General features: G+C 41.1%; 1 protein-coding gene across 2 annotated transcripts in view; it reads right to left on the bottom strand.

Annotated features, from left to right (window-relative positions):
* ANO3 (anoctamin 3) overlaps window positions 1–17,490 on the bottom strand; it is a 488,615-nt gene that overhangs the window by 186,602 nt on the left and 284,523 nt on the right. For both annotated transcript variants that reach the window (XM_019477060.2, XM_014602446.3), the window contains exons 2-3: window positions 5,356–5,568; window positions 596–667 (exon numbers count right to left, since the gene is read on the bottom strand). In XM_019477060.2, coding sequence (XP_019332605.1) covers window positions 596–667; window positions 5,356–5,568 — 285 coding nt within the window. The remainder of the gene's footprint in view (window positions 1–595; window positions 668–5,355; window positions 5,569–17,490) is intronic.

A 17,490-nucleotide genomic window follows, 5' to 3' on the forward strand; every position in this document is an offset into this window, starting at 1 on the left:
CAGTGTTTTATGCCCATTTAAGATCTATAGGTAAAGAAATTATTATTAATAATAAACTAGATGGAGTTTTCCTGTGGTTCAGGACTGCATAAAATGATGGAGTAAATATTCTTCTTTCAGCCATTGTCTCATTTTGCTAGCTTCTTTCTGAAGAGTCTTTCAAAGTTTTCATCAAAATAAATTAATGTATTTATTAATCAATTAAAAATGTATTTTCTTAACACATGAGGGGTAAGTCTCTCTGCTAAGTCAAATGTATATTTATTCTGCCACTATGCATGTTTCCAACTCTATATCTCTCTGGGGTTATAATTAACAGGCCTCTTTCTAGGTTAATGTAGGAAAAAGGTGTCATGCCAAGGATGCAAACAAAAAGTTGTTATGAACAAAGGACTTTTTAACAATGAAATTCTAATAGAATACTTTGAAAAAAACCCTAATACACTGTTGTAATTTATCAAGACTTGACCACTCACACAAAAAAGGGGAATTGAGCTTAAAGATCTGGATGCTTGTCAATCACATCTTCAACCATAAGTTAAAAACAAAGAAGTTAAGAATTAAAAATGTAATTTCAGTTGAAAGATAAACTCACCTACAAATGAATCACTGTATTCTGTATTAGACAGCTTGAGTAAATTGTTTTCTAGGGTCTCCACCACTTTAGCTGAAATAAATATAGTATTCCCATTACTGTAACAGCTACTGGGATAAAACAACATGAATACAATTTTTAGGATTCTGAATGGCAAATAAAAAGCCTTAAACTTAAGGATACATTTTGTAAAACATTTCCTGCTGGCAATAACAAAGAAGTGTTTTATCAGTAATACCTTGGATTCCCTTTCTTGGATTTTATCTTGGATTCTCTTCCTACTGGGAGCATCTATACATGCAATATATTTGAAGTAGGCTTACTGTGTAGTAAAAATGCTGCGCGGTAAGCCTATGGAAGGGCATCTCTACATGTGCTCCCTATAGAAGCCATGGGGAGCTCCAGGCTCCTCCTGAGTGCTAGCCCAGGGGCTGGCAAGGAGCATGGGGCCAGGAGCTGGGAAATTGCTCCCTGAGCCTGGGAACTGCCTGCTGCTAGGCCAGGCTCTGAAGGTGGAGCCCAGGCTGGGTCAATGTTCCCCTGTCCTGGCAGCAGGTAGCTCCTAGCTCTGGCTTCTTTCAGGGAAAGAATTGTGGGGGAGGGGCAAGTCCCAGCCCCCTGCCCAGAGCGGCTGGTGGGGCAGCTAGCAGTGAGCACTCGGCTAGGTGGGGATTTTCTGCTCAGCACGGGGTGGCCGAGAGCTATTCCACTGACTGGGTAGCTAGCAGTGAGAATCAGGGGGCTGGGACCTGTCCTTCCCCAACAGCTCTGTTCAAGCCTAGGAAAAAGCTGCAGTGCTGGGACCTGCCCCAGACTATGACAGTTCCCAGCCAGCTCCAGGTTGCATGTACAAACTTCCCCATGCAGCCCAGGGCTGGCTGAGAATTTTCTCAGTCTGTGGCAGGTCCCAGACAGCTCCAGGCTCCCATACAGGGTGCTCCTGGCCCCAGCTCTGGGATTGGAGTGTGGACTGGAAGATTGCTCCCTGCCTCTGGGAGCTGCTGGTTGGTGGAGTAGACTCCAATGGTAGAATCTGGACCAGGAAAATGTCCCCCACCCAGGCAGCAGGGATCTCTTGGCCGCAGCTCCACTATCAGAGAAATTTTGCTCCCAGTTGGCTGTCTACACGTGCCTTACTGTGCAGTAACTACTCTGCAGTTAACTTGTTATCTGCATTTGCAGGTAGCAAATTAACTGTGGAGTAGACCAGTCTACTGTGCAGTAAGCATCTGCACATGTAAATAGTGACACTGTGCAGTAAACTGGTCTACTGCTCAGTAAAGTGTCTTGTGTAGATGTGCCCACTGAGAGTTAAACTAATTTAAAGTTCAAGCTCTTCAAACTTGTCAACAACTTTTTGGTAGTGAGGTTGTTCTCACTAGCTTGATAGAAAAAATGAATTGCTTCACTGGGTTGTGACATAAGGCTTAAATCATTCTTCATTTATTTTTGCTCTCATATCATATTACAAGCCTAATATAAAAGCTACCTTTGAGCTGGGTTACACAGTGGCATAATAGGATAGTTCTGTACCCTGCTTGGCAGTGGCATGCAAGGCAGAGGCAGTGGCTGGACTGCTGCTGGTGGTAGCAGCCAGCTGGCAGCTGCAACAGCTTTTTTGCTGGGGAAGCCTAGCTGCTTCCTGCAGTTCTGCAACTCAATTAAGAGCATATGGCCTTTATAAACACAAGATGCTCCTTGCATGTGCCCCCACCCCTTAACACAAAGCCTCAGAATGGAGGGAGCTTATTAGTCACTGGTGCAGGTGGGTCCCTCTAAGGGTCCCTTCTTGATGGGCTAATCATCCTGCAACAATGACATAAGACAGATGTGTCTCACTGACATACTCCCCAGAAATGGTTCAGGCTTTCAGCAACTTTCATGTTAAGTTTGTAATATGATATCAGAGTGAAAAAGGAAGAATAATTTAAACCTGATGTCACAAACCAGAGAAGCAATTCATTTTCTCTCTACTGAGCTAGTGAGAACAACCTAAAAAATTTCAGTACCAAAAAGATCTTGACAAACTGGAAGAAATGCAGGGAGGATAAAAAAAAAAAAAAATGATTGAGGGTTTGAACTATAAAGAGGACAGAATGAGCTTGGACAAGTATTTGATAGATATAAATAACAAAGAAGGAAAGGATTTATGGGAAAATAGTGAATCTGTGAGTACATGGAAAAAAAAAAACAAATTTAGAAGGAGGTGGCAAGGGTCAATCAGGGAGTACTCAAATGTGGTGTCCACAACATATACATGAATAAAACATATGCATTCCAGAAACATAACATCTGCAACCATTTGTAAGCTAACATACAACTCTTGCTTTACATAGTTTAGTTAAAAGTATTGTTCCTAAAGGTGATTATTCTGGAACGGATGACAAAACATAGTGCATTTTTTTTTCTTAACCAATATAAAAGGCCAGAACTCAATCCAACTGACTTCACACAGACATAAGGGTTAGTATGTGTATAGTCATATTTACATGGCAGTTTCAGGATCGATATTAGAGATATCATTATCTGGCCTACTTACAATGATGCCTGTTATCAAAAGCTATGGCATTTCTAATTTGGTGCATCATGCTTTTTTCCAAAAAGACAGTGGCATATTATCCTAGTTCGTTAAATCTAGCTGGAGTTTTCCGATTAACCTTATTAAGATGAGAAGTTCATAATCTAAAACCCATATTCAAAATTCTTTTTATTGGAATAATTTAAGATTGCTTAAATGGTTATTTCTTTATGTGCAATTTATTTTTTGAATAGACAGGCTTCTATAGTAACAATTTTATAAACATTATTCAGCAGAACATCTTCAGATTTTGTTATGATTAGACAGACAACAGAAGCAATTTTTCCTAGGTTATCATTTCTTAAGTGAAAAGGGACAATTTCCTTTCTGAATGATGGGACATGGCTTAGAGATGTATTTAGTTTCTTTTAAATGATTGTTTAATAAAGCCTTAATATTTTAAAGTTTGATATTTAAAAGTTTGCTTTGGTAAATATGATTTTTTTTTTTATAGAAGCAAGTCGTTCTTGTTGCTTTAATGTTTATTCAGATATCTCCCCCTCCTTTCTTCCCCCCTCACAATTAACAATAAGGAAAAAATGAAAAAAAAATGAACACTTCCAAAAAGTGTCACTGTTACCCATGTTCACTTTAAAATACATGACACCTTTCCCTTGCTTCCCATGTCCCCAATTAAAAACATGTTACATAATAAATATTTACCAGGTAAGAAAATTAAATCATGTTACTTAAAGATAATGGATAGCACATTGATAACATCTTTCAGATATAGTTTGGGAGTAATAAACATTTTATAGTTAGAAGGAAGATGGCTGTAAAGTTTTGGAATAAAAGTTTTTAAAACTCACTTTCATTATGTCTCTCTGAATTGAAAGGCCAAGCTGTTAAAAAATTGTTATGTATTATCTTTTTACAGAAGAAACCATGACATTTGGTTAAAGAACAAACACTCTTTCGAATAAAGTATTCTCTATCATCATTTGCATACCCATCATTTGCACATGCTGCCTGGGAACCGGGGCCTCTGGGGCTGACATGTGGACCCGCCTCAGCTCCCAGACAGCATGCGGTGCCCTGCTGAGCTGCCCTGCACCCGCACAATCTGACAGCTACTGCCTGGGTGCCAAGCGTGGGGCAGATGATCCCTGCTGCCCCCCACTCCTCCACGCTGTGTGGGGGGGCTCTGCCATGAGCCCACCAGAGGCCGTGATCACTGTTACCAGAGCCAGTGGATGAGAGACTTATTTATATATTAAATTTCCAGGATGCTGGGGCTGGGCAGGGGATGGGGCCAGGCAGGGCAGCCACAGGGCATTCTTCTGTGGCTCCCCGAGCTGTGCTCAGCGCGTGGCATGCCGAGCAAACTCAGGTGCTGACACTGGCCCCAGATGGCAGTGGCAGCATCCTGTCATCCCACATGCAGATCCAGGGGCCCACAACCCCCAGGAGGGCTGCAGGGCTGTGCCAGTCTCCTCCCATGAGGTGCAGGCCCCCAGATCTGCATGCAGGATGACAGCAGGCTGCCATCCCTCCCCCAGAGCACTGGAATTGGAAGGGATCTCAGGGACAGATCACAAACACTGGCCAGCTACAGACCAGACCTCCTGCCCCTTTTCCCTCTCTCTCTCTTAGTTTCTGTTTCCCTGCAAACCCAGCTCCAAAACATCCAAAACATTTTGTATAGTTTTGTTTCATTTTGGAGATGGTTTGGAGACTTCTGTTTCATTTTGGATTTGGTGTTTTGGGTGCCAGAACAGGTTGAAATACCTCCAAAATGAAATGGTTGCCAAAATTTCACAGAGCCCTAGTTCTCAATGACATTTGAGAAACTAGGGATGGAGCAGGGAAAGAACAAAGGCTGGATCCACAAACTTTGTACACCCCACATCAAAATAGTGAGCATTTTGCTCTTCATTTTTGTGGCTCTTCAGCAAGTTAGTGGACTTCATTGCTTCTGACACCTCTAGAATGCACTTTTATGTATACTGTGGCCAGATATTAGGAACTGGTTTTGTTATGCCTAAATGAAAACTATTCTTAAGGTGGAGTCAAGTTTAAGAGCATGTAGCAAGGACGAAGTTTGAGAGCATGAAGCGAGGGGGAAGATTTATGATTCTTATAATTATCTCCAAAATAAGAATTGTGAACCCAGGAAGTTTAGAGGTTAGAGAACACCCCCTATTTCAAGAAAAAAATGGTGTTACAGAGGACAACCACATACCTCGTTCTGACACTACATTGACCACAGCTGTTGATGTCCCTGCACTTAGAGGCTGGGGTTGAGGCTGGGGTTGTACGCGATTTGGCTGAAGAAACGAAGAATGCTTGCTCAGGCTCTGAGGATGTGTTTGGCTCTGTGCTAAACATGGCATGGATCTTCTAGAAGGCTTTAATGGAGGTTCTTTCACTGTCTCACTCTTGCTTGTGTTCATACCTGAAACATGCAAGAAACATGTATAGAATTAGAGGCTAAGCAGTGTTACAGGTTTTGAAAGACATAAATTAATAGTAAGCAGTGGGTGTTAAGATTAAAAAGTGGGTCAAAGTAACTTCAGCAAAAACATTTTTACACTGTTGCTCTGTATAGAACATTTCACTCATGCTTTGAATCACTTTGAAAAAGTTAGGGGTATTAAATGCTCCCCCTGCACCACGGCATTGAAAGCCAGGTGCTGACAATTAACTGATGGTCAGCTGACCCACTTCAGCTGGTTCAAGGCCCAGTGCTGTCCCTGAAGTCCACTGATGACTGCAGGGGGCAGAGGGCTGTGGAGCCAGGTCCCTGGCCCCCTAGCCCTGGCAGCCGGGGGCCCTGCTCTGGCAGGGCTGGGGGAGGGAATGGGGCTGTGGGTGGGGAATGAGAACCATCAGGGCCAGGGGGATGTGAGTGGGGAGTGAGGAGCACCAGCAGGGGTGGGGGGTTGTAGCTTGGGAGTGAGGGGCCTGGATCTGTGTCCTGGTAAACAAAGGGGGCAGAGAAAGCTCAGACAAAAACCCAAAAATCAAATGCCAAAATGTATAGGTATTTAGAATGTATTTTATTATAGTGATTGAGGCACTGGTAGACTTCCAAATTGCTTTAAAATTGTAAATGTATCAATAAAACATTCTGTTCAAATGATACCTACATTCATAGTGGTGTTTCATTTTAATCATGGGTTTTGGAGGTTTTATCAGAGATGTTGTGATTTTTTTTTTTTTTTTAAATCAGAGAAAACCAGGAACCTGGGGATTTCTGTTTTGGTGAAATGACCAAATTAGGAGGACAGATATGCCCAAATTAAGATGTATTCAGGTGATATGTTTGAGAAACAAAGGGATATGCTGACAGAACAGAATGTAGACAGTATGGTGACCACAGAGAAACCAATCAATGGTACGCAGAAATGAAAAGTCATCAGGAGGAAAAGAATACAAAAGGAGGTATTTTCAAAGCAGCAGGGGATCCCAAGGCCACCATGGACTGAGGGCACACCACCAGTCCATTTCACCCAACCCACTGGGGAGAGGAGGTGGGCATTGGCCCTCCAAGACTAGTGACATTTAAGTAAAGAATCATAGGGGTGCTTGCTCATTGGCCAGATGTACTATCCCTATATGAGAACCCTAGCACTGATAGATAAGTAAGATTGGGGGGGTGGGAGGGGTGGTATTTTGTTTGCCTGCATTACTGTTGTCTGCTACCACTGTGCATCAATAAAATTGGCCTATTATTGAATGGAAGAAGTCATTGTTAGTCTTAGGGTTTGGGCTGGCCCAGAACAAGGTATCAGGACTGGGTAATAAATCCAGTGCCAACAGGTAGTAGATGCTAGGGGTCTAGGTATTTAGACATGCTAAGAATCAAATACAACCTTTGATCACTTTTTAAAATATATATTTTATTTCTATAGCTTTTCCTTTACCTGGCTGAGTTTTATTTTTGTTCAGAATAGTGTAATATATTAAGAAAAACATTATTATTCATGTATCTGACTTTTGCTTCTAAAGGCTCTAATAATCCTTTGTCAGGCAGCATTACTTATACAAACATATTAGACAATTTCAAAACTTGCTGTCACATACAGCGATTAAGAAAAATTAAATCAGCTTTGAAAAATACAGCAAGAAAACCCAACTTTCCTATTGATACAAATTCTTTCCCCGCCCCCACCCAAAGCTCACTAGTCCTATTTTGTCTTTACCTAAATATATGACAATATTGAATGTGCCACTCCAGTTAACAGTAATTCATTTCCCAAAAGCACTAGACCACTTTTCAGCATATTTTGCTGGCATCACTAGCAGACTCTGATCGGTGAAAAGCATGATAAAAAATTAATACTTTTCCATCAGATGATATAGATTTTTCCTTTTTAGAAGGTGATTTTACCACTACTGACCCAACTTCTACCTCCTCCAGATTTTTTGCACAATGTGTCAGGACTTCCTGACATGCCTAACATTTCATAGCTATGCCAAACTCTTTCAGTTTTGATCATTTCAAGTGTAATGGTAATATTTCGAAACTGATGCTAGGTGCAGTCACTGAAATCCAATTAATTTGGTTGAGATTATACTTTAGTTATATACAGTGGGAGCTGATTATCATCCTTGACAGTGGGAAACTTACTAAAAGAAATAAGATTTGACACAACATGTACTATCAAATGAAAATTCAGTAGCATTTTCATGGACACACACATCCAACATTCTCATTAATCTCAAACCAAATTTGGGATATTATTCTTATTTCACCATGGTGGCTGACGTGTGAATACAAACAGTCCACATAGACTTAAGAAACTCAAATATACGCATTCCATTGTCTTGTTTAGAGGCAAAGACCTCACCAAAATGCTTTTGCTAAGTAGGAATTGCCACATTCAAACACATTAAAAATTGTATTTGAAACAGTGGTCTTTGAAAGGAAAGAAGTTGTTCTTGATATCTGATAACACTTTAAAATATTAAGACTATATTTGTGCTGGTCACTTAAAATAAGTATTTCATTTTGACAGGAAACCATATAAACACTGAAACAGATGTACTGGCTTATGTTGTGCTCTTTAGAAGATTAATTTAAGGCTCTTTCCATCTGCATTAACCAACACACCAAAAAGATAGATGAAAGCATGTTCTTAAACTCTTCTAAAGGATAGGGTTAAATCGATTATCTGACTGGTGATAGTCAACCCTCATCATATTCTCTCTGAATTTATGTTGGTTACATTGTTTCCATTTGGTGTCAATATATTGGTCAAAACAAGGACCTACGAACAACCTGACAAAAGATGGAAAGGCACATGCACTGTGCCACACAAGGGAAATTAATTGCTCAGTGAGTTATGTATATGGAGCAATGTATTATTCAGAGTGACTATATTATATGAATCACATTTTTAAAAAGAAGGTAGATCCTGCTTAATAACTTGGGTTTTTTTTTCTGTGATCCTTGTGCCCTGCTTAATGTTAATTTTAAAACAAGCCAGAATTTGCATAGCCATGTTCTGCAAATAACATATTCATGCACACTGTTCTTTGGACACAGAATTAAAAATAGAATTTGTTCCTGAAAACAACCTTAAATTAAGAAACTAATTACTCCAAGTAATATGATATTAACATTTTGATATTTAAGGTGAGGGGTTGACATACTTGCCTACTTTGCATTTGTAGCAAGTTATGCTGCAGGTTAAGTTTTACAGGATTTCAGAAATGTGTGCACGCTATGCTGCATACTTCCAGATAGAGATAATGTCTGTCTATGCCTGGGGGCTAAAACCCATTTCATCTGTTTTAAAAATACATAATTGAACGGTGAGCAGGACCCTGCTCACCTTATACACTTGGATTCTCTCCTGTTGATAGTTAATCTATGGCAGGGGTATCAAACTCATCAGGGGTAGTAAATCTATGGCAGGAGTATCAAACACTTGCATGGGTTGGATGTGTGGTGCAAGGCCCATCCACAGATCCAGGATATGGGCCTGGATCATGAGACATTATGCATGTGGGCTGGAGTTGGTGTGTGCAGCACATGGGTTGGGCTAGGTTTTGCCACATGTGGATTCAGTTAGCCCAGGTGATATGGCTCCATTGGCCTGATCTGGTCCATAGGCTGTATTGCTGACATCCTGGATCGATGGTATTCATCAGCATGGTATTCAGCCATTCCCGTGTTCAAAGTAAAATGGGTGCTATGTACAATTCATTTAGAATACCATGGGGGAGATACATAAACCTTTAGCCTAGATTATTACTATTATGATATTTAAACCAGCCAGAATCTCCACCACATCTATGAATTGCCTCCAAATTTAGGACTAAGACTAGAGGTTGATTCTAGCCCCAGTCAATAAAACTGAAACTGTCTTCATAAAAAAGACAAAGAAACAACCTTAGTAATTTAGGCAAATCGCTAATAATCATTCTGGAGGCAAAAGAGCAGGTATGAGAGTTTTGACTTAAGTAAGAATGTTTCTATAGTGCTAAATATTGCCTTCCAACAAGCAAGCCTTAAGTTTGAATGGGGGGGGGGGGGGAAATACCCTTAAAAAAAAACAGGATGGAGAAAAGGACTTATCTATTCAAGGAAATAATTTCAAGTTGATCTATAAAAGGGGTGCTCAACCCCTGACCTATAAACCTAATCCAGCCCACAGAACCATGCCCTCTGGCCCACAAGGATCCCCATAGGCTGGAAAATTTGGTAGCAGGGGAGAGGTAGAAGTGTTGTGTGGCCAGATCCAGCTTTGCCTGGGCCCCTACCCATCCAGATCAGGCTGGGCAGCTTCCCACATCCCCCACCCTATGGGTCCAGATCACAGCTGGGCTAATCCTCACCCACCCCGCAGTGAGTCTGGATCAGGGCCAGACTGCTACCCATGCCTACTCCATGCTTCAAGATTGAGGTCAGGCTGTACATCCCCCTGCCCCACCCCCTGTGGCCAGATTGGGTCCCTGCTGCACTGGCCCTGTGTGCCAGTTTGAGCCCACCAGCTTTATTCAGTCTGCAGATGGAACTGGCCATCCAGCCCTTGGGATAAAAAGGTGGGCACCACTGATCTATAACAGTAGTCTGAAGCATTAGACTGTCCTCCAACTTCTTTGTATCAATAAGTACTACCATTATTTTATAAGGTACACAACTATAAAGGTACAGGCAGTTATGCCATCCAGTGTGATGTAAATATGGTACCAGTAAGGCACAGGACTTAACCTAAACTTGACTCTGAGAGATCATACTAATCTACATGCAAGATTTTTATTTAAACTTTTTATTGAAAATTTTACAATGTATGTTTGTACAGAACAACCATACTGTGGCTTCGTAGCACCCAAAGTGAAACAAATTTATATTAATGTACACTACTTGAAACTATACAGGACAATTTATGAATACTGCTTTTATAAAAAGGTATGCCTTTAATAGAAAAAAGGTCTGTTTCTTGAGATAATACTTCAAAGTGAATTCAGCAGCACTTAATCAGAGCCAACTCAAAGAAAACAGTTCATCTGATTCAAAAACACTTGTCTTTATGGCACATGTGCATTAGCATGTACATTGAGAAAACAGATGACATATTCCTTTCATTTTAGTTTCTCTATCTATGAAGATCCTCCATCAGTGGAAAATGTACAACAAATAAATCCATCCAGGCTGGGAATAGCTAAAAACTTCCCCTTCACCACACATACCAAATTCATACAAGGAAGTTTAAGATCAACTGGTTTATTAATAATAGTAGCTGATTTTAACTATATTACTATACAGTTTTTTATTTAAAATACACAAATACCAGTACATTGCTAGAAAGTATTTGTTTAAATTTTCCTCAGAATCCATTATTTTTATTTATAATATTTTACTTCAACAAAGTTATGTTCAATCTCTGGGAAAGTCATTACATTATAATGCAAATAAGTAAAGTGTTTAAAGCAGAGATAAAAGCTCACAGCAAATGATAAGCAGGTCAGGAAGTAAAGCAATCCCTAAAGAAAAACTATAAAAGGATGCAACAGTGCAACCCCTATTGTCATTACCATGAGAAAAGATATGAGAATATGTGGAAGATACACACACACACACACACACACTCTCACTCTCTCTCTCTCTCTCTCTCTCCACTTGTTGAAAGGACAAGGAACTACATGCTTAGCTTCTTGCTTAAGTGCAGTCATTGGTAGGTTTCCAGAACAGAAGTACTGCCAAATATTCATGAAATTATAAAAATTAAGATAGGGAGACTAGGTCTAATAAAAAAGACATTCTGCAATTTTTCCTAGTTTTAGTTATAAACATTGTTTTGAATTTCATTCAAACATCTAAAACATTCCAGTTCTGGCCAGTGCCAGAAGTACAAACATTATATGAAAAGGGCTTGGTGGTGTTGAAAGCACAGTCAAAACTGTAAAAGTACATTCTAATTGCAGGATTGTAACAGAGCTTTAAAGGAGAAAGAGCCCAGGGACAGCCCCAGGTGGGGGAAGACTGTAATGGCGAAGCTGCAGGAGAGCTGGCCCAGGGAAGTAGAAGCTATGAGCACTTACTGCAAAGGGAGTTGCTCTGCAGTAGAACAATAGGACAATGCCTTCCTGAATAGGAGGAAGCCTATTGCAATTCTAGGTGCTCTGCAGTAGGACTGAAGGCTACAGACTGTAAACCTAATTAGAGGGCACATATGGCCAGTCCTGTAGAGTCACATGACTGGAAAGGGCAGAGCCTGTGAGAAAGATAAGCCAGGGTATATCTCTTGCAGGTGGACTGTGGTGAGATGGACTATGAGCATACTGTGCCTGAAGACAGCAAATGAAGGGGTTTAGGATTAGCAGAAGGCTAAGGCCCAAGGCTGGGTAGGAGTTTTGGTACAAGGAGGCTAAAGGTTTAGTTACAGCTAGAATGCTTATGTTTTTGGTTTTAGTTTATAGCTGGTGGTTTGGGTTTGGCACTGTCAGGGGAAGGCGGAGATCCCAATAGTGCCTTAGGGCATTATGGTGTCTTGAGCCCTGCCTGGGGCTAGGGGCTCAGAACACAGGGCAGGCTTAGCCAGAGGACTGAAGATTGTAGAAAGTGGCTGAAGCCTAGCAAGCGTAAAAGCCAGACTGGGCCAGGGGCCCCAGCCTGAAAATGTGGAACCAGAGCCAGGGACCCAGCAGCCCAGGACAGACAGAGACAAGGGCTAGGGGCTCAGCAGTTCAGGAGGGGCAGTGACAAGGGCCAGGGGCCCAGCATGCCAAGAAGGGCAAGATTGGGGTCAGGGGCCCAGTGCAAGAGACGCAGGGGCTACGGGCACAGAGATACTTACAATGAGAGCCACACCTGAAGAAGTAGGCCAAGGCTGCAGGCCTGTAGCCAGAGAAAAGGGGTGGAGGCCAAAAGGACCAAGGCCCCAACAAGGAAGTGGTTGCACAGTGACACCTACAAGGCATAGGCACAGCTGTAGGGGAGGTTGAAGACTGTCAATAGCCCATAAGGCTACAAATACCCTGAAGGGCACGGGTAAGCTGAGAGGGCCCACCGAGTGTGAAGTAGGACTGAGACCAACAGGGTCTGGGTGGGACCTTCTGGCTATCAGAAGAACCAAGGGCTCACTCTAGGACCCTTAGGCAGCCTCCTTTTCTAGCATTTGATGGTTACATCAAGGTGCAGTAGGCGAGAAGAATGGGAGGGTACCATAGAGCCAGAGCCAAGCACACGTTGCATGGCCACCAAGGGGTGTCACGGCTACACCTGGTACCTGAACATTGCTACAAGAACTTATTTGTTTAATGAGGCTCACAAGTTGCAATTAGAATAATCAGGAAGAAAGTGGTGTCACTCAGGCATAACTGAAGGGTTGTCGTTGTAGAACATTTAGTAGTTACAATGATGAATAAGAAGAAAAGAAAAAAAAAAAAGAACTCAACTTGACTTAGACTAGGTACAAATGTTCAGGGTGGTTAAAAATGGCCATCTGATCTAAGTTAGTTTTCCCAGGTGTGGACCTTACACTAATTAAGTCAATCTAGTGTGAACTGTACAGAAGTTCAGGACAGTTAGATCAGTCTAAAAATGGCCAACTTAATCTAATTAACCCTACCTCTAGGGTAGATCAGATCAGCCATTTTAAAATGATTTAACTGTCCTGAAATTCTGTATGGTTCCCAGTACAACCTGAGGGCTGGGAAAGCCCAGTTGATAGTCCCAGCCCTGGGTCTGTGCTTTTCCTACCTGCCTCACTGGCACTGGGCTATTTTTACCCCCCTGGTGCCTCCCCTCACCCCCAAATGGACAATGCTCCCTTCCTATGGACCAGCCACCTCCATACCCCAAACCCACCAAACCTTCCATCCTGTAAGCCACTCCCAACAGCAGCTTGAACAAGTAAGTTAGGGCAGGGTTGGGGGCAATGCTCATCTGGTAGACCCCACAAACCCCTTTGATCCTGCCATACCCTCCCAGACCCCGCCTGCCCAACCTCCCACCCAATCCTGTGGTTGATACCTGCCCCCATCCCAACTTACCATACATTGGGTGGTCAACTTTTACTCGATTTAACCTCCCAAAATGTCTGTACACACCCTCAGAGTCCAGCTTGAGGTTGAAGTATTAAGTAAGAGAAACACTCCTCTCAGAACACACCCCACTCCCATCATCATTTTACTTTCAAACTAAATAAATTATGCATAGAATCTCTGAGACAAATGGGTAACCTCATTATGCCACTTCTACAGATTCCCTTGTCATAAAGAGCGTAACTAAGTTGTTAGGCAGGAGACTGAAGATGCATAATTTCAGAAGGCTTTTGAAAGCAAGTAATATAATGCTATTACTAATAGCTTAATAAAGCTACAATTACTGTTAGCATCATATCAGTGCACAAGATGCATACAACAGATGAAGATCTCATTTTATGAAGGTTATAAATATTTGCAGAATATAAAAATATTACTCATTTAATCTGATACTATAAGACTAATTATTTTACATGGTTGCTTTGAGTGGGGATGTGTATAGCCATAACTCTGCTGAGTGATGTTTGACAAGGTTAGCTGTTTTGCAACTTGATCACCCAAAATTAGAAAGAGGGACCCACTGACACTAAGTTTCTAAAAAGGGCAGAGCTCTTAAAGAATAGTTATTGAAGGGGAAGGGGAAGCAAAGGGGAAGCGCACACATATGTGCGCACATACACTAAACTTATTTGAAAGTTAGCAGCAGCAGCAAATGTGGGCTTATTTTACAAGTAGTTCAACATTTACAAAACATATATTAAGCTTGACATACAATATTAATAATAAGTTGATATCCATGTTATAAAGAAGATAGGTTAAGTGAAGAGATACATTCTGAAACAGATTAATCCAGATCATTAGCAAGGCATTAATGAACTCCTGGCCATTTAGAGTTCAAAGAACAATTCTAAATTAACAGTTAAACAAAAGCTGCAGATATGTCATATCATGAAGCCCAAATTAAGAACTCTCATTTCTGAGAAACCATTTGTTGAAAAGTGCTGAACACTAGAGATTGCCCTTTTCACATATCTCCTCAAGCAAACACATTAAAAATGTATAGGCGTTCTCATGCTTACTAGTCCAAAAAACCACACTCGACCGGGAATTAGCTTATTCCCTCTCCATATTCCAAAAAAAGATAAGTTTACCACTCACATTCCTCAGTTTAAATGCACTTGAGAATAGAAAGACATATAAAGAACTAGAACTCTTGGTTCCAAAATGATACCTTTTATTAGACCAACTGGGAAATCACAAGAAAATTGTCCTTTCCTGCACACTTTTGGGATTCAAGTCCCTTTGTCAGGCTCTGGGAAAAGTGTAGATGGTACAAGATGGTAAAAAGTCCCCATAGGTAGGAAATAAACTTCATTTTCGCACAGAGGGAGCTGAAGATGGAAGGCTGTCCCTCTGGGTCCATGAGACTGCACATGTCCATTCACTTAGTGTCATATATGTTATAAGTACTAGTGGGGGTACATCTTTCTGTACCTGTGTGCTATTCTGCGCTCTGTGTGCTGGATCTTCCAAGCTCCTTCTCTCAGTTTACCTTACTAGGTCAGATAGATTCAGTGTTATTGTTGTTTAAAAGCTGGGTGAAGTCACTAGAATTCTTTAATTATTCAAGAGTCATCTGCAAATATTAAATCTTTTTCAATGACTCACTTATGCAGTTTTTGTATTCCTTTCTGTATTCACTTTTCATCAATAACCAAGTTTATTATTGAGTCATTTTACACTTGTGTATTCCCATTAACTCCAGTGAAGATGCTCCTTAGTTCTATTGCTGACAAATTATATTAGCACAAAAAGTTATGAGAAAATAGAGGTTAATCTTGTTTTCTAAAGGAAAGAAAGATTTTAAAATAACCTTTTGTACAAGCAGGCGCACTAGGAGTCTGATAACAAATGAACTCAGAGAACAAAAAAAGTGTAGCCATTACTTAAGCAAAAATCACAAAATACCCTTCAAATAATTTCAACCATGACAGCTGATAAATCATTCTTCACAGGTTTTCAGTAAATAGAATATATTGAAAAATTCATTTAATTTCAATTTTCACCAAACTCAGTAACAGTGACTTGTTGTGTTTACCTATTCTTTCCTTATTTTAAAGGACAAAACCTTGTTTTTACATGATTTTTTAAGCATGCAAAATGGAGCTGAAAAATCAGCACTCAACTCATCTTGAAAGGAAAAATTGTTCAAGTAAGATTGCTGCTTTATCAGCATCTACTCGAATAAAAACAAAATGCTGCATGAAATATTTTGCCTAGCTAACTCTAGATTAATGATCAATAATATTGTCCATACAACATAGTATTGTTTCCCACTGACCCCTGTTGATTGACCTGCCCATCTTTTCCTTCAGTGTTTACAAAAGATTTAGAGCTCAGCAATGAAGACAGTTTATTAACCCATAAATTTAACTTAACAGTTTGGCTGCATTTTTCTAAAAAGTGGTCTGCATTTAATAGATTGTTAGACTAGAGGACAATGATCTCTTTTAGCCTTTAAATAAAATTATCTTTGAATGTGCCTGAGCTTGTTTATAAAGATTGAGTTTCACCTTCCATAATGCTGCCTATTCACCTTGCTTTGTTAAACCCATGCTAGCAGTTTTCAGATGTATTTATTCTTAAACATCCTGAAGGATTTTCACCCAGATTTGAAAGCCATTAAATCATTAACCCCTATTTTAAGTCTGAATCTGTGTTCTCACAAATCTTGTTGCTTGAAGGAAAAGTAGAATGAGTTAAAGTGAAACTGGTGGTGGGATTTTATCACAGGTAAGATAAATTTACTTACTAAAAGATCATTTTGATCTAGTAATGTAATTAGTAATTTTGGCAACCTGGGTGGATATACTGCCTCACCGACCTCTGTCAGCAAAAATCACTCGTGCCTCAACATATAGTACAGAAGGCAATTCATTTGCCCCTTGCAACATATTTAAACACAGCAAATATTTTCAAAAGCTGCTTGAGATCTAATGGAGACTGGGGACTGAAAATTCCCAGCAGTTGTGTATGAAAGAATAGCGTGGACTTCACAGTTACAATGACTACAACACTGGGAGCCAACCTGTTCGGGAGGTGTGCCAAAAATAAGCCTTGCACCCTTACCAAGTGCCATGTCCTCTGCCTAATCTGCAGCTCTGCTTTTTGCTCCCTACTCTGTTCCCAGACTTCTGCTCTCCTTTTTCTTCCTGCCCAATCTCCTGCTTTGCTTTCTGCCTCCTTATCTGTGCTCTCTGCCTGATATTCTGCTCTGCTTCCTGCTCCATCTGCTGTTGACCCCTCCACAACCTGCTGTATGCTACACGCACAGGCTGCCCATGCCATCTGTGACACTCATGTCACAGATTGGCAACCCCCTAGACTAGGAATATTCACAAACCTTTGATGGGAAAGGAGCTGATCTCTTCCAAGATCTGCTGTTGGGAACGTTTGCTGGGAACTGCTGTCTCATGGCTGGGTCTTCACTAATGCAGTGCAGCTAGCTCCCTGTCCCTGCCTAGCTGCTGCTGTGCAATTGCTGTAGTCTTGCAGGCAGGTCCCTGCCTTTTAGGTGCTGCTGCAACCTTGTATGGGGGGAGGGGGTGTCCCCTCACCCTGTGTGGCTGTTGCTGTGCTGGGGTGGGAGAAGAGACAGCTTGCAGGACCCTGCCTGCCTTACAAAAAAAAAATGCTCATAGCTCCACAGAGCCTAAGCAGTCTACTGCAATAGTCAGGGATGGAGTGGTAGCTCTTCAGGGCATTCAGAAAGCCCAAGGCAGAATTAATTTAAGTTACGTGGCTTCTGTAAGCTGCATAGTTTAGATTGGTAGCAAACACAATACAAATTTGCCCTTCAGTGGGTGGGGGCAAATGTAGG

Source organism: Alligator mississippiensis, chromosome 2 (assembly GCF_030867095.1).
Source record: "Alligator mississippiensis isolate rAllMis1 chromosome 2, rAllMis1, whole genome shotgun sequence".
Lineage (NCBI taxonomy): Eukaryota > Metazoa > Chordata > Crocodylia > Alligatoridae > Alligator > Alligator mississippiensis.